Genomic DNA, 27,429 nt, shown 5'->3' with positions numbered 1-27,429 from the left:
CATAAACGGGAAATGCTTTGTTAAAAATAACCCGGGGCCTAACAAGGCATCCCAGCCACTTGGGAGGCTGAGATCTGAGGATCGCAGTTGGAGGCCAGCCCTGGACAGGAACGTTGGTGGGACTCTTTCTCTCCTGGTAATCACCAAAAAGCCAGAAGTGGTGCTATGGCTCAAGCGGTAGAGCACCAGCCTTGAGTGAAAGAGCTCAGGGACAGCGCCCAGGCCCTGAGTTCAAGCCCCAGCACCGGCACAAAAAATAAAATAGAATAAAATAAAATGCACATACAACTGACCCCAAACGTTTCAGGAAATATATAAAGTTTACAAGTGTTGCTTGGCTGTTTGATGCCATAAATAATTTTCTTTCATTATTATTATTATTATTATTATTATTATTATTATTATTATTATTAACACCATAGCGTCTTACCTTTATCATCCAGAAACTTGGCAGTAACTTGGTTATTATCAGAAAACCAAATCGAGGGCAGCTGCTTTCTCTTTTGCTAGGTGGCATTTGTTTCTCAGTATATCACAAAGGGAAATATTTCCAATGACCATTTTTCTCCCTGCTTTTTTCCCTTTGTATGATTTTTAAGTAGTTGTCCAGAGGAGCTGCCATTGGACAAAGTGGTTGATGAACACAACATGTCTTGATCCACGTCCCCTCCTTTCCACATTCTCCCCCTCTCCTCTTCCCTCCCCTCATTCTTCTGCATTTTGGGGGGAACCACACTGGAGTCTTGCCTGCCTTCTCCCCCTCTTTTCTCCCCCCTCTCCCCTGACCCCCACCCCAGGCTTCCTAGGGTTTGATTTTGCTGACCTTTGACCCTGCCCCAGCTAAGGAAGGGCACTGAGTTCTTCCTGGAATCTACCGTGTTTCACGTAACACACTCACACGCCTTTGCACACCGCCCCACGTGGTTACGTATGTGTTTATAAGCTAAATCTAGCTTCCACATATCAGGGAAATGTCTTAATTAATTTTAATGAATTTATTAGTTTAGCTAATTGATTGATTAAGCTTCTTCCTTCATTGCAGCCGGGATCCCAGCGCCTATCTATTTTGGAGCGTTAGTGGACGCCACCTGTCTACATTGGGGTACTGTCAAGTGTGGTAAGCCAGGCGCGTGCAGAATCTACGACTCAAACAACTTCAGGTAAAGACATTTGTATTTGGTCATGGCTATGGTTTTTTTTTGTCAGTGGTGGGTCTTGAACTCAGGGCCTGGGTGCCGTCCCTGAGCTCTTTCACTCAAGGCTGGCGCTCTACCCCTTGAGCCACAGCGCCACTTCTGGTTGTCTGGTGGTTCATGGGAGATCAGCGTCTCATGGACTTTCCTGCCTGGGCTGGCTTTGAACTATGATCCTCAGATCTCAGCCTCCTGAGCAGCTGGGGTGACAGGCGGGAGCCACCAGCACCCTGGAGAGCATGGAACTTTCTTTAGCAAACCACGCTTTCTTAGTTGTGAGTTTAAATATGTTCTTCTCGGGCCAAACTGAACCGTCTTTTCCTCTCCTTCTTTTATTCTTTTACCTGCTCTTAATTCTCCTTGCATGGCCAAAAGCCACACACACACACACACACACACACACACACACACACACACACACACACACACACACACACACACACACACACACACACAGAGCCTGCACAGCAGTCTGCTGGGAATTGGCTTCACTAGAGAAAGTAGCTCAGCTGCTTTGTAACCTTGACTTCACACAATGTCTCAGGCCAGGGACAAAACAGGAGCAAGTTCTTGGCTGGAGAGAAAGGCATCTCCAGCCTGGTGCTCGGTTCCCAAGCATTCTGGTGTAACCATCATCGTGAACTTCAGGAACACGACATGTAAATATGTCTAGCTCTCCCTCCATTTGCTCTTCTGGAATTTCCCACGAATGCTCTACCTCATTCATTCTCAGCCTCCATTCTTGTCTGCTTCTCCAATGTCTTCCAAATTCCTTCCACCAACCAAATTGGTTCCAAGGCCTCTGACCCACGATGATGGTGGGTTAAAAGTCACGAGAACTTGGAACCCTGGGACCTGTTTTCTGTGTCTGGGACATCATTTTTGTTTTTGATCAGTCCTGGTGCTTGAACTCAGGGCCTGGGCACTGTCCCTCAGCTCTTCAGCTCAAGGCTGGCACTCTACCACTTGAGCCACAGCACCACTTCCCGCTTTTACTGCTTCTGTGGTGCTGGGGAATCGAACCCAGGGCCTGATGCATGCAAGGCAAGTGCTCTACCACAGAGCCACCTTCCCAGCCCATGGAACCTCATTTTTAAGGGTCCAGCAAAGAGCAGCGTGACTTAAACTTCATGATGCTCAGCAAGGGAGAGAGAGAGTATAGAATCAGAGGTAAGCCAGGCGCTGGTGGCTCCCGCCTGTCATCCCAGCGACTCAGGAGGCTGAGATCTGAGGATCGTAGTTTTTGAATCCACCCCTCTGCCCTGTGCAGACCCTTTGAGACCCTCATCTCCAAAGAACCACCAAAAAGCCAGAAGTGGAGCTGTGGTTCAAGTGGTAGAGTGCCAGCCTTGAGCACAAAAGTGTAGGGACAGAGTTTTCAAGCCTCAGGACCCATGAGAAAAATGCATAAATAAATCAATCTGGTCTTCAGAGAGACGGAAAACCCATCTGTGTTAATCTACTGCAATTGCAAGGTGTGTGTGTATATATCTGTATATATGCGCATATGTATCTGTTTAAATTCAGGTTTATGTTTGTATGCAGACATATCTACCTTGGCATGCCCGCCGCCATCAGAGGCTCTAGCTTTCTTCCGGCCTTTGCCATCTTAATTCTTTTGAAGAGTCGCCAGCTTCCTGGGGAAAACGAGTCCCCCGTCACTGAGTCTGCAGAGCTGAAGGCCGCCCAGAGGGGAAATCAAGGCAGAGATGTAGCCCAGCACGCTAAGGGTTTAAACGATGAAGAATTGAAAACGAAACTCTAAATGCCTGGTGTCTTAGCTCACCCACGGCTGGAAAACGTGTCCCTTCTAATGTCCTTGAAAAGAAAAAAACAAAAAAATCATCAGGAGGGGGGGGAACGGTGGGAGACATCTTGGAGAACCCCAGGACCTTGTCCTGGTAGGAAAAAGAAGAAAAAGAAAAAGAAAAAAATGTCTGAGAGTGATTTGTGCAGGTAGCTCCCACCTGTAAATCCTCGCTACCCCAGGAGCAGAGGTTTTAGAACTAAGCAGGAAACTTCTGGAGTCACCAGCCAAAAGCCTGGCTAGAGGCGTGGTTGAGGTGGTAGAGCACCGGGCACGTGGACCCTGAATTCAAGCCCTGGTACTGCCAACAACAACACAGAACAGATCAATAAAAAACAAACAAGCACCACCACCAAATATTCTCCTAAGAGAGAAAGGCTGATGGCAACTGGAGCGAGAATTGCAGAATCCACTTTGTTTTTTATGTGGATAAAACACCTTTCTTCATGAACCCTGGAGGATCTACTTCGTGCCCCTGGCATTTCTGCTTTGATGGCCAACCAGAATGTTCCGTGCTAAGGATGCGAGCAACACCAAGATATCTCTCAATGGATCACTTTCTCCTGAGAAAATCATGCCCCCCCCCTCCACACCTTCTTTATCTCTTTGGGAATTTGGGCTCTTTTGAACTCTTTTATTATTCGTCCCAGACATGACTATTGGAATCAGTTACTCATTAACAAGGGGACATGTCGTTTTCAATTCTGTGATTGCTTATGTGTGTGCTGAGAAACAGAATCCGGTTGCTGCAAAAGCAAATCACGTGGCAAGAGATTTTTCGCTTCTTTCTGACAAGTCAGATCTGGTGAGCAAACGCTTCCTTGAAAACCAACATCTGACTCAAAGGACAAAAGGACAAAGCTGGACCCTCTTTAAAAACCATTCATCATGGTCAGGTACCGGTGCTCATGCCTGGAGTCCCAGCTACTCAGGAGGCTGAGCGCTGAGGATCACGGTTCAAAGCCAGCCCAGGCAGGAAAGTCAGTGTGACTCTGATCTCCAAGGAACCACCAGAAAACCGGAAGTGGAGCTGTGGCTCAAGTGGTAGAGCACCAGCCTTGAACGAAAGAGCTGAGGGACAGCGCCCAGGCCCTGAGTTCAAGCCCTAGGATGGATCCCCCAAATAGCAGCCATTTTTCATGTTGGATATTATGGAAAGATCACATTTCGAGACCAGGAGAACCCCCCAACACATGAATATTCACCTATTCAATAACCACCCCAGGACGTTAATATTCCTGTGACTTCTTGTGTCCTAGATTGGAGCGCCGACACACTTCCCGCAATGATCTTGGAGAATAAAACATTCTTGGTTTAATAAAAGTAATCACTGCTATGAAAACTGATGTCACTGAAACTCCAGACAACGCGCTAATATCACCTGGCACCAGTCCTTTATTTTTATTACAAAGGTGATGTCAGGTCGTGAGTGTCTTTCTCTTTGAGAAGGGAGATATATTTGATTTGCACACGCATTTCCTCTCCTGATCTTGGACCAGGTCAATTCTGCGATCAGAATCCCCATCAGAGCAACCACCACCACCAAAAACCCAAACCCCAACCCCCCCAACCCTTCCCCTCCGCCTCCCTCTCCCTTCCCAATTATGGAGCAGCTTGTAAAAATAAAAGAAAAAAAAAGAAAACCAGAATGCAGAGCAGGTCTGGTGGCTCACACCTGTAATCCAGGCAGCTTAGGAGGCTGAGGTTGGGAGGATCGTGGTTCGAGGTCCTCCTGGACGGAAACGAAGGTGATGAGGAACTTCATCTCTACAGAAGGGAAGGTGGGCTGGGCTGAGCTGTAATCCCAGCGTCCAGGGAAGGCTGATGGGGGGTAGGAGGGTAGGAGGGGGGGCCTTTTACACACACACACACACACACACACACACACACACACACACACAAATAACCAGAGAGACACGTAGCTGGAGGAATCGCGCCATGGGACCACACCGGACTTGGAAGTGCAGGGATCTGGGTTCGAATCCCAGGGCCCCACAAAGAAAATAAGAAGGAGAAAACGGGATGCCAGGTGGGGAGGGGGGAATTATTTCTAAATAAGAGAGCAAAGAAGTGGGTGGACACAGGGGCCGAACCCTAGTAGACGCGTTTCCCTGTTGTCCAAACACCATGGCTGTAATCACAGATACCACGTGCAAGCCGCGGGGAAATCCAAACGATCCTAATACACACCAGGACCAACAGGAAAGCAAAAGGCAGCCGCACAGACCAGGCAAGTATCCGAAACAAACCTGGGCGTTGGAACCATCGGACCACGAGTTTTCTTTTGCTGTTGTCTTTTTGCCAGTCCCGGGGCTTGAACTCAGGGCCTGGGCGCTGTCCCTGAGCTTCTTTGGCTCAAGGCTGGCGCTCTACCACATGAGCCACAGATTCACTTGTGGCTTTTTCTGCTCATGGGGTGCTGGGGAATGGAACCCGGGGCCTCGTGCATGCGAGGCGAGAGCTCTGCCACTGAGCCACCTGCCCAGCCCTTGAGTTTTATTTTTCTAAATGAATATAGCATGCACAACTTCCTGTGTGTGTGTGTGTGTGTGTGTGTGTGTGTGTGTGTGTGTGTGTGTGGACTTTTCTCCTGCTTGTCGAACGCCTGCATGTATTGATTCCTGTTCCAGTTAAAAGTGTGTTGATTACAAATCCAGGTGGGATTGGCGGTGTAGCTCAGTGGTATTCGGCGCATGCTTAGGATACCTGTGTCTCCTTATCACGTCTGGCACCACAGCTCCTCGGGAGGCTGGGATGTGAGGATCATGGGTTGAGGCCAGCCTGGGCAGGAAAACCTCCAATGAGCCCCCAGAGGTGGTGCTGTGGCTCAAGTGGTAGAGCGCCAGCCTTGAGCCAGAAGAGCTCAGGGACAGCGCCCAGGCCCTGAGTTCAAATCCTATCTACGACTGAAAAATCACATGGACTGGGTTCCAGTGGGACACTGGCTCAGTGTCCATGGCTGGGGGCCGGGTCTTTGGCTGAGCAGAGTGAGATGGAATTTGGGGTTCGCGTGAACACGTACGCTGGGGATGGTGTGGGGGTGAGGGGTGGGCGTGGGGCTTCACGAACCCCGCAATCGCCCCCGTAGCTGGGGGAAGGAGGAAGGCATTCTAGAAACATCCATGGGCGGTGGTCAGCTTGCCTTCTGGATCTTTCCGGGTCACCGGATTTGGGTAAAATCGCCAGCGGGACGGAGGCTCACGGGGAGCCAGAGACGAGGCCTACCGCCCGGGACGAGGCCTCGACCTCCAATCCTCCCTCCCGGGACGAGGCCTCGACCGCCAATCCTCCGGCCTCCGACCTCCAATCCTCAGCAGTTACTGCACCTGCACAGGACCCGCTCCCACACAGCCAAGGCCGCGGCTTGCTCCCCACGCCAGTCACAGCCAAAGGACATTGCTCACCACAGCCCTCCCTCCCTCCCTCCTTCCTCCTTCCCTCCCTCTTTCCCTTTCCTCCCTCTCTCCCTCCCTTCCTTCTTTTCTGCCTCCCTCCCTCCCTCTCTTCCTTCCTTCCCTCCCTCCCTCCCTTCCTTCCTCCCTCCCATCCTTCTTTCCCTCCCTCCTTCCTTCTTTCCTCCCTTCCTTCTTTTCTGCCTTCCTTCCTCCCTCTCTTCCTTCCTTCCTTCTTTCTATTCCTCCCTTCCTCTCTTCTTCCCTCCCTTCCCCCTTCCTTCCTTTCTCCCTCCTTCCCTCCTTTCTTTCTTTCCTTCCTTCCTTCCTTCCTTCCTCTCTCCCTCCCTCCTGCCCTCCCTTTCTTCCTTCCCTCTCTCCTTGCTTCTTTCCCTCCCTTCCTTTCTCTCTCCCTCTCTCCCTCCACCTCTTTCCTTCCTCCCTCCCTCCCTTCTTCCCTCCCTCCCTTCCTTCCTTCCTTCCTTTTCTGCCTTCCTTCCTCCCTCTCTTCCTTCCTTCCTTCTTTCCATTCCTCCCTTCCTCCCTTCTTCCCTCCCTTCCCCCTTCCTTCCTTTCTCCCTCCTTCCCTCCCTTCTTTCTTTCCTTCCTTCGTTCCTTGCTTCCTTCCTTCCTCTCTCCCTCCCTTTCTTCCTTCCCTCCCTCCTTGCTTCTTTCCCTCCCTTCCTTTCTCTCTCCCTCTCTCCCTCCACCTCTTTCTTTCCTTCCTCCCTCCCTCCCTTCTTCCCTCCCTCCCCCTTCCTTCCTTCCTTCCTTCCTTCCTTCCTTCCTTCCTTCCTTCCTTCCTTCCTTCTTTTCTTCCTTCCTTCCTTCCTTCCTTCCTCCCTCCTTCCCTCCTTCCCTCCCTCCCTCCCTCCTTCCCCCTTCCTTCCTTCCTTCCTTCCTTCCTCCCTCCCTCCCTCCCTCCCTCCCTCCCTTCCTTCCTCCCTCCCTCCCTTCCTTCCTCCCTCTCTGTGTGTTCGTGTGCAGGTCCTAGGGCTTGAACTCCAAACCTTGCTCTCACTTGCTTCTTTTTGAGCTCAAACCTGCCACGCTACCACTTGAGCCACACCCTCACTTCTGGCTTTTTGCTGGTTAGCGAGAGGTAAGGCTCTCTGATCTGTCTGCGGGGCTGGCTTTGAACCGGGATCCTCCGGGGAGCTGGGCTGGCGGGGATGCCGGAGGCCGCAGCGGCACCAGGCAGGGGGAGCTCGGCAGGGCGCAGCCTGGAGGAGCGGCCGCACCTGCGCATCGTGTCGGTGATGCGCGCGTCGTTCCGTGTTTTACAGGACCTGGGGCAGACGTTCCACACCAACACGCTTGCTTCTGTGTTTGCCCCACAGCGGGGGCTCCACCCTCTGAACCACGTCCCCTGGTCTGCTTTGTGCTAGCTCATTGCACACCGGGAGGTCTTGGACTTTGCTGGTCTGAGCCGTGATCCTCAGGTCTCGGCCTCCTGGGTAGCTAGGATGACAGGACTTCAAATGTCTATGGGCACATTTGCATCGATTTGCATCGATTTGCATAGAGCGCCCCAGCTCATTCTAATACAAACACAACGTTTGAAAGCATCGTGACGTAGGAACTCTCTAGCAGTTTGTGCCTTAGCAGTACAAGCCCGGCCGCTAGCAAATACACTATTCACATATTTATTCCTTGTCTTGGTATGAGAGAAGTCATGTGTGTGTGTGTGTGTGTGTGTGTGTGTGTGTGTGTGTGTGTGTGTGTGCCAAATTCTAGGACTTGAACTCAGGGCCTGGGTGCTGTCCCTCAGCTCTTTCACTCAAGGCTGGAGCTCTACCACTTGAGCCATACAGCTCTACTTCTGGTTTTCTGGTGGTTCACTGAAGATCAGAGTCTCACGGACTTTCCTGCCCTGGGCTGGCCTCGAGCCGCGATCCTCAGATCTCAGCCTCCTGAGTAGCGGGGATGACAGGCAGGAGCCACCGGTGCCCAGCGGAAGCCGTAGCAGATGGCCTGCGTTTGGCCCCTGCCCGGAGGCCTGGCGGGCGGAGTGAAGGCCCGGCTATTCAATGGGCTTTGGGGGATCATGGAAGTCAGGTTTTCTTCACCAGCTTCCAGCTGTGATCAGCCACATCGTGGGCTATGCATTTTCCTCTCACCATCACCGCACACCAAATATGAACGTATGTTTTTGGAATCTCTCTAATTCTTCGGTGACATTGGAAGAAGATAGGTTGGGAGTCAAACATATTTTCCACCCTGAAATGGATGAGGTCACGTGATGTGCAGGAGTTCATCACCAACAGGTGGCCCTTACAGCCAATTACGAGGCAGCAGACACACGCGAGCCCAATGGCTTTCCTTCGCTTTTCCTTAAAAAGAGACTTGGAATTTTCTGCTTATTTTAGCTGCTGCAGCCGCCACCACATCCTCCTCCTCCTCCTCCTCCTCCTCCTCCTCCTCCTCCCCCTCCTCTTCCTCCTTCCCCTCTTCTTCCTCTTCCTCTCCTCCTCTTCTCCTCCTCCTCCTTCTCCTCTTCCTCTTCCTCCTCCTCCCCTACTCTTCCTCTCCTCCTCCTCTTCTCCTTGTCCTCCTTTCTTCTTCTCCTCCTCCTCCTCCTTCTTCCTCTTCCCTATCCTTTGTTCTAGACACATTTTATTGAGTTACAATGGTTGACGCACCATTATTGTCTCTTTCAATTTCAATATTCAATTATTATTTTTGATTTTGCTCTCAATATTCTACATTATTATTTTTTTTCTACCAGTTCTGGGGCTTGAACTCTGGGCTTGGGCGCTGTCCCTCAGCTCTTCAGCTCAAGGCTGGTGCTCTACCACTTGAGCCACAGCACCACTTCCAGTTTTCTGGTGGTTCATGGGAGATCAGAGTCTCATGGACTTTCCTGCCTGGGCTGGCTTTGAACCGTGATCCTCAGATCTCAGCCCTCCGAGTCGCTGGGATGATAGACGGGAGCCACGGGTGCTTGTTATTATTATTGTTATTATTATTTTCTATTTTACTTTCGATACTTATATTTTTATTTCACTCTCAATATTCTATATTAATAATAATAATAATTATTTTCTATTTTGCTCTCGATGTTGTATATTATTATTTCACTCTCAATACTATATTATTATTAATTATTATTATGTTCTATTTTACTTTCTATGCGTTACCAATGATGAGTGATCATCCTTATGATGAGTGATCTCATCATAAATTCATGGCCCTTATCTATTTGCCCATCCTATATAGCGTGTGGGAATTCTTCGTGAAGGAATCAATAGCTTTCTCTAACAATAGAGTGGGCTTTCTTTATTCTTTTTTTTTTGGAAACACACAGCAGTGAACACATTTTCTTCTTCCTTTATATACACGTCTCACTCACTAAGTGTCCGTTATTGTTTGCAGACTCTCCGTTCGCTTCGTCCGTGGCTTTTTCTCCATTTCCTGTGTCCTTTGAAGCTTTGTCTTTGTATTTTTTCTTCATGGCCCAAATCAACACAATATAAAAAACAACTCCTAGGATTTTCAAGATAGACTGTAAGCCTAAGTAGGTAATTCTAGAAAAAGAAGGGGAAGGGGAAAGAACATAGAAGATTATTTAAACTGAGTAGAACGAAAAGAAACAAAAACCCAATTGAAATGGTTATAAAAGAATGAAATCCTCACGTGAGCATACATTTGGGAGTCTAGTTTTCTTTACGAAAGCAGAGAAACACCACCTTCGGTGCCCCTTAGAATATTCTTTCCCACGTAAGCAAGAGGAGAAAGCGTAAAGATAATAAAGGAATTGTATGAGCAACACGATTCCCACAATTTTCATAATCACAGAATTAATAACCTGGATGAACGCAGTTTCTTCAAAGAAAGGTGTGCGATTTACCCAGGAAACACCAGACGACCCCAATAAACTTAACACAATTCAAACAACACTAATTGAACACAATAGAAAGAGCACCAGGCCTCGATCAATTCACTAATGAATCTTAACAAGTAGAAAGCCTTGAGTGGAAGAGCTCAGGGACAGCGCCCAGGCCGTGAGTTCAAGCCCCGTGATCAGCAAAAAATAAAAAATAAAATAATATATAAACCACGTGTAGTTTGAGAAAGAACCAGAAACATGTCTTTGATTGCAGATGACGCAATCATTATGGTGAAAGTCTCAAGAACAGACAAATACCTCCTAAAACGATGTACAAAGATAGCGAGATTGCAGCAGGTATGCATATGCACAGTTAACGCATCAACGTCAAATACTTCCCATGTGTCAGTAAGGAATCAGTGGAATTTATAATTTAACAATATTACGCTTTATACTAGAAGCTCCACAACATACCTCACTGTAAATCTAATGAATTACATATCAGGTGAGGGAGAAAAACTATCACATGTGGATGAAAACAAACGAACAGAGTATTACATATTCATAAACAAGAAGAGTCAATGTGATCATGATATCCATTCTTTCCAAATTCACCTGGAGATTCAAGGCAATCGCAATCAAAATACTAGTAATTTGGTGTGTGTGTGTGTGTTTGTCGGTTGTGGGGCTTAAACTCTGGGCCTGGGCGCTGTCCCTGAGCTCTTCAGCTCAAGGCTGGTGCTCTACCACTTGAGCCATAGCTCCACTTCCAGTTTTTGGTGGTTCGTTGGAGATGAGAGTCTCCCAGACTTTGCTGCCTAGGCTGGCTTTGAACCGCGATCCTCAGATCTCAGCCTCGTGAGTAGCTGGGATGACAGGCGTAAGCACCGGCGCTCAGCTCAATTATTTTGATGATAGCAGCACATGAATTCCCAGGCAGAAAAGGACATGTTCATGCATTGGTGGCATTATTGTTGGTGTATTTATGGCATTGAAGACAATATCTTTAAAAACTAAGGGGGGGGGAATCCAATAACGGATGACACCTGGCGGGACCCACGGGTGACCACTTACCCGAATAACGTGGAGTTGTACATCCTGCAAACGCCTCTCTTCCCGCATGGAGTGATGGACCATTTCACACAGGTCCTGTCAATCAGGCTTCCAAAGTAGATGGGGGCCAGGATGCCTCCTGAAACAGAGGAAGACGGCTGTCAGGACCAGACACGCGGCTGCCAGTGGAACTGGTTCATTTTGGAATACGTAAAACCATTCTGCCTGGGCTGGCCTCCATCTGCCATCCTCCAGAGCTCAGCCTCTTCAGTGGCTGGGATTACAGGCGTGAGCCACCAGTGTGCCCGGTCCCTTTTGTATCTTTAATATATGCATATATATATTACTATTTAGTGAATTCATTATATTATGTATTATCTAGTATATAATTATATGATATAATATAATTACATAATATAGAATATTATCATTATAAAAATATATAATTATATATAACCATATATTTATATTATAGTATTATATTATATATAAATACATAATTATAATATAATATATAATTATATATTAATATATAATTAACATATATTAATATATAATTATATAGCAATAATATATTAGTATATAATAGGTGTCATATATTATAATATATATAGGTGTCATATATTATATTATATAATACAATATCATATATCATATATTATATGATATACATTATGTTATATATAGTACATTATATATTAATATATAATGGTGTATTATATATTCATATATTAATATATTTCTATGTAATTACATAATATATAATTATATAATTATGCAATATATTATTATATATTACATATTACATATTATATATTATGTAATGTATTACCTATTATATACTGTATAATTATTATAATATCTAATAGATAACATATACGAATTATATAACATTACGTATTATGTTATATTATATATCTATTATATATCATATATAATATATAACACATATAATAGAAAATTATATTGCATATTACATGTTGTTATATAATTATGTAATTACTATGTTATCTATGATCTATAGTATATATTCTATATAACTTTGTTGTTATTATGATGTTGTACAGAGGAGTTGCATTTCAGAAGTCAGGTGATGAGTGTATTTCTATTGGACAACATCAACCCTTCATTTGCTTTTCTGCCAGCCTGCCCTCCTCTTGGGTCTCTACGTTTTGGAAGGTGAGTGCGTGTTCTGATAGAACACTGGTCAGACAGAAGCTACACAGTAAATGTTACTTCCTGTTGCCTGGAACAATTTTTTTCCAGTCTTCAGACTTGAACTCTGGGCCTGGGTGCTGTTCCTCTTCTTCTTGTTCAAGGCATGCGCTCTACCACGTGAGCCACAGCACCACTTCTGGCTTTTTCTGTGATTTAACTGGAGATAAGTGTCTCACAGGCTTTCCTACACCAGGCTGGCTTTGAACTCTCTCCTTAGATCTCAGCCTCCCGAGTAGCCGGGATGACAGGCGTGAGCGCCAGCACCCGTCTTGGAACAATTTTATTTTGACCAGATTCTCAGAACTCTCAAACTGTTTCAGATATTACCCACAAAAGCCTGAGTTTAGGGGCTGGGAAGGTGGCTCAGTGGTAGAGTGCTTGCCTTGCACGCATGAGGCCCTGGGTTCGATTCCTCAGCACCACATAAGCAGAAAAAAGCCTGAAGTGGCGCTGTGGCTCAAGTGGTAGAGCGCTCGCCTTGAGCTGAAGAGCTGAGGGACAGCGCCCAGGCCCAGAGTTCAGGCCCCACAACTGACAAACAAAAAAGAAAGAAAGAAAAGCCTGAGTTCAGCATTGTGCCTGCTAATAATATTTCTAAGTAAAGGAGAAAATCTCTGGGAGAAATAGGGGTGAGCGATGGAAGAGGTAACATGATCAATATGCACTGGACTCATAAACTGACTTGTTCAACTGAAATCCTTTTGAACAACTACTAATGATAATAAAATAAAATTAAGTAAGTAAAATAAAATTTAAAAATCTCTGAACATTTCTTGTCTTTAGGTTGTACCATGTAAAACAAATATCTAGAATCCTTTGATCTTCAACTGGGCTTTGCCTAGAATTCAGAATCAAATTCTCTTTCGTCTTTTTCTCTAACTCTTCTTATTTTCATTTACAACAAGCTAGAAATGATTCTTACTTACACCGCTTTGTAAATGTCTTATAATGGGAAAGTCACAACATTCAGGTGTTTGAGCCTGGATAAGAATATGAACACGCAGAATTGATTATAATTTTTCATACCTAGCGTTCGTATACTCAGTGCATGGAAACCCATAGCCAGTGATTTGAGGTCAGGTTCCACAAGTCTGAAATACGAGGAAGACAAAGAAACGTTAGCATCTTTAGAAAGTCTGAGTTCAATCTTAAAACATCTGTGCATGCAATTCTTCTTGATGGATGAATAAAAACCCTTCAGTTACCATTTTTTAGTTTTTCTTCTTTTAAAGATCAACAACCAAGTAACCACAATAATCATCGTTCCCTTATTTTGTTGTTGTGTTTTGACATTTTTACACGTGATATTGGTGAGAACATTGTGAGATTTTATGATTATAACCAGGTTCGTGTTGTCTGGAATGACCTGATTTCTCATTCACCAAGATAGGATATGTTATGTGTTATATACTACAACCATGAAGAGTAAATAAAGAAAAGCTCATTATTGTAGCATCTTGGATGTGTATTTATTTAGTTTTTTGTTTTTTGGGTCCAGTTGTGGGGCCTGAACTCTGGGCCTGGGTGCTGTCCCTCAGCTCTTCAGCTCAAGGCTAGTGCTTTACCACTTGAGCCACAGCACCACTTCCGGCTTTTTTCTTTTTGCTTATGTGGTGCTGAGGAATCGAACCCAGGGCCTCAGGCATGCAAGGCAAGCGCTCTACCACTGAGCCACCTGCCCAGCCCTTGGATGTGTATTTAGAAGTGACCTTATAGGTAGAGAGCTGCCTTGTTCCTCTCAATTAGAAATCCACTCACTTTTGCAATTCTACAATTCTCTTTCGCATCCTCCACTCCTGGGGTCATCGAATGCAGATAGTGAGTGGAACAAAATCAGTCAGTGGGAGAAGAACATGTAGGTGAGCGAGAGAATCGATCGCCACTCAGAAAAAGCACAAAACACAAACAAAAAGCAAGCAACCAACCACCGCCACCAACATCCACTTTTCCTGAAATCTGAGTTCTCAGCCCTGACTTCGTTTTCAAGACAATCACCAATTTGTCGATTCCAAAACCCCTTTCCCAAATGTCAGACCGGAGACTCATGAGATTCATAGAGTTGGGTTCTTTTTTCGTTTTTTTAAATGGTCCTAGCTTCTGCCCCCTTCCAACTCCTCTGCTCCAACGTTTGCCCATTTTGCTCCAAGAAACCTCTCAGCATTCAGGGCAGAGACCTGACATCGTCCTGGAATTCTGTCTTCCATGCCTCATTCAAGCCCTCAGTAACTTCCATTGGCCTTGCCTTAAAACAACACCAACAAAACACAACCCCAAACCCCACCAACACCAACAAAAACTGAGAGCCTAATCCCTTTCCAGACTTTCCATTAAAGTTTCCTCTTGTGGAGATCTGGCCCAAGAGATCCTCCTCTTTGCCCCTGATTCCCATTCTTGTCTCCCTCAAATGAGACTTCAGAGGGGCGGCCATCTTAGTTTTTCAGTTGGATGGGCCAGTGGCTTCCGGTTTGATCCATCATTCACTTCCGGTTTGATCCATCAATCACTTCCGGTGGAGTACACCCATCACTTCCAGTTGGATGAAATCAGCCTTCATGGCCAGCCTGGGATTCGTGATCCGGTTATCTATGCTTCTTATGAAACAAGATGCAACAGGCATGCATGACCCTCCCAGATCTGGTTTGTTTTTTTTTGTCAGTGGTGGGGCTTGAACTCAGGGCCTGGGCGCTGTCCCTCAGCTCTTCAGCTCCAGGCTGGCGCTCTACCATTTGAGCCACAGCTCCACTTCTGGTTTTCTGGTGGTTCACTGGAGATAGGAGTCTCACGGACTTTCCTTTCCGGGCTGGCTTTGAATGATGAGCCTCAGATCTCAGCCTCCTGAGAAGCTGGGATGACAGGCGGGAGCCACCAGCCCCTCAGCCTTCGCAGCTCTTTTTGTTGAGATGGAGTATAACCCACATTCCCCCCTCTGCCTCCCACGTGGTTGGGATTACAGGTATAAGCCACCACACTCCTGGTCTCTCAACGTCCCTTCTTTTGAGAAGTAGTCACCAAATGAATCCTCCTCCTCCCCGCCTCTCATTTCGATCCTAAATTAGGATCTTTCTCTTGCTCCCTGGTATTACATTGAATACGGTCTTTTCCCTTATAGTGCTGAGAACGCTTTAAATGTGTTTAAGTTGATTTTCCTTATGTCGATCTCTAATTATTGGAAGATGCTTGTAGAAGGTATCTTATCTGTGTTATTGATCATGGAATATTCTTCAACAAACTCAGTAAGCGGTCTAAACATCTGTCTTAAGAAATGAAGGAGTTAAGTTTTCTTCATACGTTTTTCTTTTGTCTGGAAGGACATTACGGGAAACTAGGTCAAGACCCATTTTGTGTGTGGATTCAAAGCTCGGGGATGTCATTATTGACTGAAGTTCATACATTTATATTTGGGGTGTTCAAATGTTTCCTTTCCATGAACCCAACAGGTGCTGTATCGTGCTGGCCAGGATGGAGAGCAACTCAACATAGAGACTCCACTGAGGACTAGAGAGAGACACTTTTACAATCAAGGCAATTGCCAGTTAACCTGGGTTTTTAGGGTCTATGGCAAAAGCTGGGCCCCAGCCGGGAGCTGGGGGCTCACGCCTGTCACCCCAGCTACTCAGGAGGCTGAGATCTGAGGATTGGGGTTTGAAGCCAGATGCTCATCTCCAATGAACCACTAAAAAAAAAAAGCCAGACGTGGAGTTGTGACTCGAGTGGTAGAGCACCAGCCTTGAGCAAAAAGAAGGTCAGGGACAGTGTCCAGGAAGAAAGAGAGAAAGAAAGAAAGGAAGAAAGGAAGGAAGAAAGGAAGAAAGAAAGAAAGGAAGGAAGGAAGGAAGAAAGAAAGGAAGGAAGGAAGGAAAAAAGGAAGGAAGGAAAGAGAAATAAGGAAAGAAAGAAAGAAGGAGGAAGGAAGGAAGGAAGGAAGGAAGGAAAGATGGAAGGAAGGAAGGAAGGAAGGAATCAATCTAGATTTCACCATGGGAAGAATCAAAGGCAAAGCCATTCTTCGTTACTCTAGCACTCCTATGAATCCTAACGATCCCCAGACGATGCACATTGAACACGGTGGCAGGGGTGAGACCTTGGTCCACAGCTAGCCACGCGCAGGGCATCTGGAAGCGTCTGCGCGCGCCCGCGTGACCCCACGCGCCCACACTCACCTCATGAGCAGCAGCATGAGGGCGGGCGTGCCCAGAGCCGTGAAGAAGGACTGCAGGGCTTGCACAGCGAGGTAAGTGTGAAATCTCTTCTTGCACGCGTCGCTCCGTGGACACTCGCCCAGCTGGGCCGAGCGATGGCGGGCTGGGGAAGCCGAGGCCCGGACGCAGCTGCAGTTATGGAACACCTGCAGAGACGCCGTGTGACACGGAGGGCCGCACACCCGGCACGCTGTGCCACCCTGCGTGACGTGCACGGACACTACCGTGGGCCGGTGTCTGAGTGTGAGTGAGTGTGTGTGCTTAATACAGGCATGCTAGCCCACAGGCCTGAGGTCAAAGGGGAAAGAGGAAATCAGAGAGCAAAGCCCGCCGGCCATTTTCTCACTCCTTAAAATTCTACTTGTCAGAACTTGCTCCTCTTCTGCTCGCTTTTCCTTCCTCTGGTCCAACGACTCCCCCTGCTCCCCCCCTGCTCCCCCCTGCCCCCCTCCTCCCCCCTCCTCCCTCCTCCTGTCCCCCTCCTCCTCCCCTCTTCTCCCCCTGCTCCCCCCTCCTATCCCCTCCTCCCCCTCCTCTCCCCCCTCCTCCCCCCTCCTCCCCCTCCTCCTCCCCCTCCTTTCTCCCCTCCACCTTCTCCTCCTTCCTCTGCAGCTCTCTTCTCCTCCTCCTCCTCCTCCTCCTCCTCCTCCTCCTCCTCCCCGTGGCCACCCCAGATGAGAACTGAGATGACCAGGACAGGGGACCCCTGGGCCTGGGGAGGGCTGGGCATGGGGTGCACAGGGGACCCCGGGGTTCTGGGGGTGCACAGGGGACCCCGGGGTTCTGGGGGTGCAAGGGGACCCTGGGGTTCTGGGGGTGCACAGGAGACCCTGGGGTTCTGGAGGTGCACAGGGGACCCTGGGGTTCTGGGGGTGCACAGGGGACCCCGGGGTTCTGGGGGTGCACAGGGGACCCTGGGGTTCTGGGGGTGCACAGGGGACCCTGGGGTTCTGGGGGTGCACAGGGGACCCCGGGGTTCTGGGGGTGCAAGGAGACCCTGGGGTTCTGGGGGTGCACAGGGGACCCTGGGGTTCTGGGGGTGCACAGGGGACCCCGGGGTTCTGGGGGTGCACAGGAGACCCTGGGGTTCTGGAGGTGCACAGGGGACCCCGGGGTTCTGGGGGTGCACAGGGGACCCCGGGGTTCTGGGGGTGCAAGGAGACCCTGGGGTTCTGGGGGTGCACAGGGGACCCTGGGGTTCTGGGGGTGCACAGGGGACCCTGGGGTTCTGGGGGTGCACAGGGGACCCTGGGGTTCTGGGGGTGCACAGGGGACCCTGGGGTTCTGGGGGTGCACAGGGGACCCTGGGGTTCTGGGGGTGCACAGGAGACCCCGGGGTTCTGGGGGTGCACAGGGGACCCCGGGGTTCTGGGGGTGCACAGGCCAGTGCTCCTGGTACTCTTGGTGCTCCCCGTGCTCACAGTGCTGTTGATGCTCTCGGTGCTCCCCGTGCTCCCCGTGCTCATGGTGCTCCTGTTGCTCGCTGTGCTCCTGGGGCTCACAGTGCTGTTGATGCTCCCCGTGCTCCAGTTGCCCCCGGTGCTCTCAGTGCTCTCAGTGCTCCTGGGGCTCATGGTGCTCTCAGTGCTCACAGTGCTCCTGGGGCTCATGGTGCTCTCAGTGCTCACACTGCTCCTGGGGCTCATGGTGCTCTCAGTGCTCACAGTGCTCCTGGGGCTCACAGTGCTCACAGTGCTCACGGTGCTCATGGTGCTCCCGGTGCTCCCTGAGCCGTTGGCCGCAGGCGCCGGGCAGCCCGCCAGGCACGGGGTCAGGTAGGTGACCCCGTCCGCCCCGCACACGGGCTCCCAAAGCTGCTCCGAGCAGCCGCAGTGTGCGCGGCACTGGGGGAGCCCCGGGGCGGCGGGGGGCTCCGAGAGGACCCTGCGGACACAGGCGGGGTGAGGGGGGGAGGAGAGGGGGAGGGGAGGGGAGAGGAGAGGGGGGAGGGGAGAGGGGAGGGGAGGGAGAGGAAGAGGAGGAGGAGGGGAGGAGAAGGAGGAGGGGAGGAGGAGGAGGAGGAGGGGGAGGAGGGGGAGAAGGGGAGGAGGCCCGGCTGAGAATCTCTCTGTCAGGTAAATCTGGACAGATCTTTTTGGGGACCCAGGGCAACACAGACCCGTGGTAGGGCACGGTGAGGCCGGCCACCGCGGGGCTGTCACAGAGCAGGACGTAGTACACCACGTGGAGGAGGACCGAGACGAGGGTCGTGCCAAACAGCAGCTTCCCGATGCCCAGCACGCTCAGCTTGAACCTTCTAATGATGTAACCTCCTAGAAACATCCCAGAAGCCATGGTGGGCAGGGTGATGACCCCTGGGAATCAAACACAATAGAGGAGGGTCGGCACAGAAAAGATCAGCCCCCCCCCCACCAGAAAGGAGGGTGCAGACAACCTCAGACTGGAAACGTGGCCGCTGGCAAGCCAAGCCAGTGTGCCGTGTGTGTGTGTGTGTGTGTGTGTGTGTGTGTGTGTGTGTACGCGTGTGGATGTGTGTGTGAGAGAGAGACAGAGACAGACAGACAGAGACAGACAGACAGAAACAGAGACAGACAGAGACAGAGACACAGAGACAGACAGAAACAGAGAGACAGAGACAGACAGAGACACAGAGAGACAGACAGACAGAGACAGACAGAGACAGACTTATAAAATAAGGAGTTGATTTGTTCAGTAGTAAAAGGATGACAGAGATATTTATCTATCTGAAATATTTATCTATCAGAAATACATATGCCTATTTGTATTATATTTATATATATTACATATATATATATATATATAATATATCTGCTATGTGGGCTTGTTTTGTTCTTTCTTCTGTAAATTGACAACAGTTGGGACTGCCACCCCAGCTACTCCGGAGGCTGAGATCTGAGGATCATGGTTCGAAGCCAGCCCAGGGAAGGAAAGTCCGTGAGATTCTGATCTCCCAGGAACCACTCAGAAAACAGGGAGTGGCGCTGTGGCTCAAGTGGTTGAGCACCAGCCTTGAGCAAAAGAAGCTCAGGGACAGCGCCCAGGCCCTGAGTTCCAGCCCTAAGACCAACAAAACAAACACACAAACGAAAAAGATCCCTCAGGAAAACTGAATACTAGAATTAATATCCTCTTTTATTCATCCAAGTAGGAAAATCACATACGAGAACCAATATCTTTTCCCTTTCTTCATCCAAACAGGAGAATGAACGAGTCTTTAGACTGTACTAAAATGATCGATCCCTTTTCCATTTCATTGTTCAGTAAGAGCTAATGAAGAAGAATATTTCTCAGACAGACAGACAGACAGACAGACAGACAGACAAAACCCATCCCAGTTTGGTTATTAGAAGCAAAATCTTGACTTGGACATTTTCCACTGTTTTCAACCACAAGTTCACACAGAATTCTGCTCCGATGCATTAGGAAGTTCGTTTGCCAATTATTCTTCACGTGATTATTTTACTTATACTGCTATTCCATAGTGCTTGAATTTTTCATTCAAATTCGCATTTAGGGAGTATTTGCAATGCTGTCACACGACGGGACTTTTAGGGACAATATAATAGGAGCCACACAGCTCTCTGGCATGACAGCAAAAGATATTGTCTAAAATAAGAATATTTGTGGTGAGTTAGGAATATAATATGGTGTATTTATCAGGGCCTGGGCACTGTCTCTCAGCTTTTTTGCTCAAGGATAGGTCTGGCTTCAAGGTCCTCAGGTCTCAGCCTCCTGAGGAGCTGGGATGACAGGCGTGAGCCATGGTTGCCTGGCTCATTTCTTTAGGAAACCTCAGTGTTCTAGGGTTTTGTTTAGTTGGTTGTGGGATTTGAACTCAGGGCCTGGGCGCTGTCCCTGAGCTTTTGCTCAAGGCTAGCGCTCTACCACTTGAACCACAGCTCCGCTGCTGGCTTTTGGCTGAGATAAGAGTCTCACAGACGTTTCCTGCCCGCGGCTGGCCTCGGACCTGGATCCTCAAGACCTCAGCCTCCTGAGGAGCTGGCTGTAGATCAGGGAGCACTGGCAAGCAAGGCCTGAGGCCTAGGCACTGTACCCCCAGGCTGCACCCCGGGGAGAAGGCCGGGGCGGGGCGGGGCGGGCTTACCCAGCAGGAAGTTGGCATGCGAGGTGCGCTGGCCGTACTGCTGCTCCATGTACTTGAAGAGGTAGGTGAAGGCGCCGATCAAGGCGCTCACCTTCAACACCGTGGTGACCAGGAACAGCATGTACAGCCTGTTGCACAGCAGGCGCTTCATGGACAGCAGGAAGCCTGCGGGACGCACGGACGCCGCTCAGCCTGGGCCCCGCGCCGGCCCCGCCCGCCACCTCCAACCCCATCCATCGCCCATCAGCCACGTGCGGGGTCGGGGAACGCCAGGACCAGGCCAGGGCGATCGCGAACACGCCTTCATCATGCCATAGATGACACGAGTGTAGAACCCATCATGTGTGTATGAGAACATATCATACACACGGGTATAACCCTGTCTATAAATATATTACACACTACATGTGTACAAATAGATATACTATACATTGTATAACATTGCATAACACATTGTATAATATTGCATTACACATTGTATATTATATATTATATATTATACATATATATGTATATAACATATATTTATATTTATACACAATCTATATTAATTATATGTTATACATTATATCATTTATATATTATATATTATACATTTATAATATATAAAATATACACATTATTATATATTATTCTATAGTATTATATATTATATGATACATAATATAATATATAATATACTATATAAAATATATTTATTATATGTTGTGCATATATTATATATTTATATCATATATTATATATTTGTATTTATTTATATATAATATTTATTATGAATACATACAAATATAAATATATAGGATAGAATTACATATCCTAAGTAATATATTATATTGAATATTACATTATAGCATCTATTTGTATATACTATGTATGTATATATATGGTATATCTTATCAATATTAATGTGTTACATTATATTTATACATATATATTAAGACTGATTTCATATGACTATGTTGTATCTATATGGCCACCCCCCCTCGCTGACCGCCCCTCACCGATCACTCCTCTGTCCACCCCCGGCTGCCCACCCCCAGCTGCCCACACCCGCTGACCATCCCCAGCTGACCATCCCCGGCTGCCCATCCCCGGCTGCCCATCCCCGGCTGCCCATCCCCGGCTGCCCATCCCCGGCTGCCCATCCCCGGCTGACCATCCCCGGCTGCCCATCCCCGGCTGCCCACCCCCGGCTGCCCATCCCCGGCTGACCATCCCCGCTGACCATCCCCGGCTGACCATCCCCGCTGACCATCCCCGGCTGTCCATCCCCGGCTGCCCATCCCCGGCTGCCCACCCCCGGCTGCCCATCCCCGGCTGACCATCCCCGCTGACCATCCCCGGCTGACCATCCCCGCTGACCATCCCCGCTGACCATCCCCGCTGACCATCCCCGGCTGACCATCCCCGCTGACCATCCCCGCTGCCCATCCCCGGCTGCCCACCCCCGGCTGCCCAGCCCCGGCTGCCCATCCCCGGCTGTCCATCCCCGGCTGACCATCCCCGGCTGCCCATCCCCGGCTGTCCATCCCCGGCTGCCCATCCCCGGCTGACCATCCCCGGCTGCCCATCCCCGGCTGCCCATCCCCGGCTGTCCCCCCGGCTGTCCTCCCGTCTATCCCCCCGGCTGTCCCCCCGGCTGTCCTCCCGTCTATCCCCCCGGCTGTCCCCCCGGCTGTCCTCCCGTCTGTCCCCCCGGCTGTCCTCCCCTCCTCACCTCGCAGCGCGGGCGGCGTCTGGCTGGGGCGTCGGGCGGGCAGCGCGGGCTCCTGGGCGGCCTTGAGGCCCTGCGTGGAGGCGGAGCCGCTGCGGGCGGCGCGCGGGTCCTTGGGCAGGAAGAAGTAGGGCAGCGCGGACAGCGCGGACAGCAGCCCGGACACCAGGAAGCACAGCCACCAGGCGCCCACCCAGCGTGCGTCCTGCGGGCCCAGGCGCACGGAGCCTGCGGGCGGCGGGCGGCGGTCAGCCCGGCCCCACGGGATGACCACCGATCACCCAGCACCGATCAATCACCCAGCACCGATCAATCACCCACCGACCACCCAGCACCGATCAATCACCCACCAACCACCCACCACCCAGCACCGATCAATCACCCACCAACCACCTGACACCAATCACCCACCACCCACCACTGATCAATCACCTACCGATCACCCACTACCCCCCACCAATCAATCACCCATCACTATCACCATCACCCATCACCCCCCACCGATCAATTACCCACCGATCACCCACCCCCCACCAGCATCACCCACCAGCATCACCCATCACCGATCGATCACCCATCACCCATCACCTACCATCCACCACCCAGCACCGATCAATCGCCCACTGATCACCCACCACCCAGCACCAATCAATCACCCACTGATCACCCACCATCCAGCACCAATCAATCACTCACTGATCACCCACCACCCAGCACCGATCAATCACCCATCACCCACCACCCACCAGCATCACCCATCACCCACCACCGATCAATCACCCACCGATCACCCACCACCCACCACCCAGCATCCACCACCTATCATGGATTGATCGCGGGCCACATCCATGAGGCTACCGCGAGGCGGAGGGGGAGGACTTGGGGAGCAACACTGATCACCAGGGTACACTGAGCCACATCAATCACGTTACCTTCGGGAACAGTACTGATCATGATAACAATAACACTAATTTGAATGACAAGTTTCCACTATTGTCATTATCAATACTGTCCTCAAACGGAGCATGCTCAGTATTGATCGTTATTGTGATCAATATCATGAACAATAGTGGAAACCGTAACATGCTAAGTCTTGGAACAGCATTGGTCATGATTGTGTTATCGATAATGATCAGTATCAATATAGATCATGCTAAGCTGGGCACCATATTACTAATGATAACAATAGTGATAATGATGACCGTATTGATGAGGGATAAGTGTGGGATCAATATTGGTAAGTTTGCGAACAATTTTGAGGATAGATGATAATGATATTGATAGATAATTCATAATACTGACCGTGGCAGGTTCGGGAACAGTAATGATAATGATAACAACATGGATGGCAAGTTTGGGATCAACACTAAGTTTGGAATCAATAATGACTGTGACATTGATAATGATAACTGGCATTAGCGTTATCATTGTAATGATCATTATCAACATGGATCGCTATCTTTACACCACCTTTGGGAACAGGATTGATAATGATCACTTCACTCTACGGGTGAAGGCCGTGAACAAGACAGTTGATCGAGTTTGAGATCGATTGGGGGGGGGTAATCTTAGCTTTACTACCTAGTTTTTCAAAAAAGCTCTTCAGGGGTCCAGCGGGGCTTCAATTCGACAAGGCAGAGATTGAGAACAGGGTGCCCAGTCCCCGTCTCCCCTTCCACCCTCTTCCCGGGTTGGAGGGAGGGGTCAGCAGATTCAACACAGCAAATGGCAGCTGGTATATTTCCCTGTCCAACTCACCACCCACTGAAAAGCAAACTCGCTGGCCTTGCTGATCTCCTCTCCTACCCAGGGAACAATCTGAAGTGTGTGTCATATTGCTAGCCAAAGCATGGCATAGCTGAATTTTATTATTATTATTGTTGTTGTTGTTATTTGGTGCAAATCCTGGGGTTTGAACTCAGGGCCTGGGCACTGTCCCTGAGCTGTTGTACTCAAGGCTAATGCTCTATCACTGGAACCACAGGCTCCACTGCCCGGCTTTTCCTTCCAGAAATTTCCTTGTCTGGGCTGTCACTTACTCAGGTCCACGAATCCGACGTCCACGTATATTTGGGAAAACACAGATGCCATTAGGAACCCCAAGATGGGGCCGACCATTGCTATGGCGTGCAGGATACCTGGGAACATGATAAGACCCGATAAGTCAAATGCCAAGAATACAGAGCTCACTGACCTTGCTCTGTAGCACTGAGATTTGAACTCAGGGCCTGGGCGCTGTCCCTGAGCTCTTCAACTCAAGGCTAGCACGAGTCCTGGAGCCACAGCGCCACTACCGGTGTTTTGTTGGTTCACTGGAGATGAGAGTCTCACAGACTTTCCTGCCCCAGGCTGGCTTTGAACCCTGATCCTCAGATCTCAGCCTCCTGAGTAGCTGGGATAACAGGCGGGAGCCACCACCAGTTCCTGCCCTGAAGAAGAAGATGATGTGGGAGTTCTCGTCTGGGAGCAGTCTTGGACTACAATCTTCCTCTCCATCTCTCACATGGAGCTGGGACTACAAGCAGGCGCCCATACGCTTGGCATAACTATATATATGCATATATAGTTTTAAAGAGGAAAAGCCTCCAGGACGCTTTCCCTACGTGATTTCTCCCGAAGCCTTCCATGGGTGGTGCTGTTCTTGCAGGAGGGATGCGGGGAGAGGACGTGGGTCTGGGTCAGGTTGTCGGTGTCTCACCTAAGTAAATAGAAGAGTTCCCCTCCTCCGAGAAGTCCTCGATGTAGGAAATCCCCAGGGGCACGATGGGGGTCTCTCCCACGCCTCGCAGCATGTTGCCCAAGAAGACATAGAGCCAATAGTAACTCTCGGAGCCCTGGTCACAGCCTGGGAGGAAGAAAAGAGGAGAGTTGTTGTTATTGTTATTGTTGTTGTTTAAATAAGATCAGGCCGGCCTTTCCTGTGTCCTGTTAAGGTTTTACGAGTGTCCTAAGAGGTTAACGCAGACGGGTTAATGAAATCCCCATAAAACCCAGAGATGAGCCTGTAAACCTGCTCCTTGGATCCTGTCCAGAGTCACAACTGAACCAAGGAAACCACCGCTGCAAGGCATGTCTACTGTTCTAACGTCTAGGAAGCGGGGGACACAGCCAAGCTCTCGCTTTGCAGACTTCCCTGTTTTGAAGCATGGGAATGTAGACCCTTAGGGTACTCTCTGGAGGTAGAAAAGTCTAGAACATATGTACGTAAGAAAGCTTTGTCGATAATAGTATGAACAGCAACAGAAGACATAGCTCTGCGTTTTGAAATGCTTAAAAAAAATTAAATTAAAAACAACAAGATCAGCCCCTGGGATTTCTATCAGAAACAAGCGGGCGTCTGCGGCTCTACTGCATGACCAAGGATCAGCTTCTACTGCATGACCAAGGATCAGCTTCTACCGCATGACCAAGGATCAGCTTCTACATCAGAGAGCCGGAAAACAGAAAAACATGAAGAGCGTCTGATGAGAAATGGAGCCACGGCCCAAAGTGAAGGAAGGAAGGAGGGAGGAGGGAGAGAGAGAGAGAGAGAGAGAGACAGACAGACAGACAGACAGACACAGAGACAGAGACAGAGAGAGAAAGAAAGAAAAGAAAGCAAGAAAGAGGAAGGAAGGAAGGAGGGAAGGAAGGAAGGAAGGAGGGAAGGAAGGAAGGAAGGAGGGAAGGAAGGAAGGAAGGAAGGAGGGAAGGAAGGAAGGAAGGAAGGAAGGAAGGAGGGAAGGAAGGAAGGAAGGAGGGAAGGAAGGAAGGAAGGAAGGAAGGAGGGAAGGAAGGAAGGAAGGAAGGAAGGAAGGAGGGAAGGAAGGAAGGAGGGAAGGAAGGAAGGAAGGAAGGAAGGAAGGAGGGAAGGAGGGAAAGAAGGAAGGAGGGAAGGAAGGAAGGAAGGAGGGAAGGAAGGAAGGAGGGAGGGAGGGAGGGAGGGAGGGAGGGAGGCAGGGAAAGTTACTCCTCTGTATAACACCTTAATAGCAACAATAACACACGTGTACACACGTGTGCACACATGTACACACATGAACACCGCTGCACACGCACGCTACACAGGCAAAGCACACGCACACATATGCACACTCGCACTCACACACTGACGCACGCATACACTCATACACGCACTCACGTGCACACTCATGCGCACACAGGCGCACACTCACATGCACACACGCGCACACGCACGCATGCGGACACACGCATGCACGCACACATGCGCGCACTCACACACGTACACACACAGGCACGCCACATGCACGCACGCACACACGCGCACAGGCGCATACTCACGCATGCACACACGCGCGCACACACATACACACGCATGCACACACACACGCATGCACACACGCACACACGCACACGCGTGCACACACATGCGCATAGTCACGCACACACACGCATACACACGCACGCACATGCATACACACGCATGCACACACGCACGCACACGCGTGCACATGCGCCGGTTGGAGCGGCCCTGCGCTGCATGCATCCGTTCACTTATTAGTGCCGGCCCGGGGCTCGAACTCGCGGCCCTGCAGGTCCGCAGGCCTCAGCCTCGGGGGCCGGGCTGGTAGCTGCGCCCCGGCCTCCCCCGCGCCCCCGGCCCCGGCCCTGGCCTGGTCTTACCCGCGCCCCCGGCCCCTGGCCTGGTCTTACCCGCGCCCGCCGGCTCGGGGCCCGGGCCCGTCTGGTTCGGCGAGCAGGTCGGGAGCAGTCCTCTTACGGAGCTGTTGGCGGAGTCGGCCGAGTACCTGTAGCTGCAAGAGGCCGGGGTGAGACCGGAAGGCCCGCCCCCTGCGGACCAGCCTCAGTTTCCCCCTCAGCCCTGCCCGCGCTCCTCCTCCCGCAGGATTCGCGGTGGATTCTTGACGGCGTTCTCTGCCTCCCCCCTTGGCCCCGCCCTCCTATTAACCACGCCCCTCCCACGCGCCCTCCCCTCC

General features: G+C 49.8%; 2 protein-coding genes and 1 non-coding gene across 4 annotated transcripts in view; 2 read left to right on the top strand and 1 right to left on the bottom strand.

Moving 5' to 3' along the window:
• LOC138820017 (solute carrier organic anion transporter family member 1A2-like) overlaps nucleotides 1-4,342 on the top strand; it is a 55,056-nt gene extending 50,714 nt beyond the window's left edge. The window contains exons 10-12 of the mRNA XM_070011656.1: nucleotides 846-928; nucleotides 1,043-1,160; nucleotides 2,739-4,342. Coding sequence (XP_069867757.1) covers nucleotides 846-928; nucleotides 1,043-1,160; nucleotides 2,739-2,958 — 421 coding nt within the window. The 3' untranslated portion in view covers nucleotides 2,959-4,342. The remainder of the gene's footprint in view (nucleotides 1-845; nucleotides 929-1,042; nucleotides 1,161-2,738) is intronic.
• Nucleotides 4,343-9,656: 5,314 nt separating this feature from the next.
• The window catches only part of LOC138819974 (solute carrier organic anion transporter family member 1B2-like), a 33,425-nt gene continuing 15,652 nt past the window's right edge, over nucleotides 9,657-27,429 (bottom strand). Inside the window, exons 5-15 of one of the 2 annotated variants that reach the window (XM_070011566.1) lie at nucleotides 27,146-27,246; nucleotides 25,191-25,337; nucleotides 24,532-24,630; nucleotides 22,496-22,720; nucleotides 20,779-20,943; nucleotides 18,811-19,006; nucleotides 18,113-18,575; nucleotides 16,653-16,837; nucleotides 13,519-13,583; nucleotides 11,296-11,413; nucleotides 9,657-9,919 (exon numbers count right to left, since the gene is read on the bottom strand). In XM_070011566.1, the coding sequence (XP_069867667.1) occupies nucleotides 9,724-9,919; nucleotides 11,296-11,413; nucleotides 13,519-13,583; nucleotides 16,653-16,837; nucleotides 18,113-18,575; nucleotides 18,811-19,006; nucleotides 20,779-20,943; nucleotides 22,496-22,720; nucleotides 24,532-24,630; nucleotides 25,191-25,337; nucleotides 27,146-27,246 (1,960 nt within the window). In that variant the 3' untranslated portion in view covers nucleotides 9,657-9,723. The remainder of the gene's footprint in view (nucleotides 9,920-11,295; nucleotides 11,414-13,518; nucleotides 13,584-16,652; nucleotides 16,838-18,112; nucleotides 18,576-18,810; nucleotides 19,007-20,778; nucleotides 20,944-22,495; nucleotides 22,721-24,531; nucleotides 24,631-25,190; nucleotides 25,338-27,145; nucleotides 27,247-27,429) is intronic. The other variant, XM_070011567.1, reaches the window with a different exon arrangement.
• On the top strand, nucleotides 25,413-25,534 carry LOC138820148 (small nucleolar RNA SNORA26). The gene has a single exon (XR_011369733.1). It is a non-coding gene; the product is annotated as a small nucleolar RNA SNORA26 (small nucleolar RNA).

Source organism: Dipodomys merriami, unplaced genomic scaffold (genome assembly GCF_024711535.1).
Source record: "Dipodomys merriami isolate MVZ:Mamm:240054 unplaced genomic scaffold, mDipMer1.0.p SCAF_84, whole genome shotgun sequence".
Classification (NCBI taxonomy): domain Eukaryota; kingdom Metazoa; phylum Chordata; class Mammalia; order Rodentia; family Heteromyidae; genus Dipodomys; species Dipodomys merriami.
The sequence above is the reverse complement of the archived record's forward strand: the minus strand, read 5'-3'. Positions and strand labels throughout refer to the sequence as shown.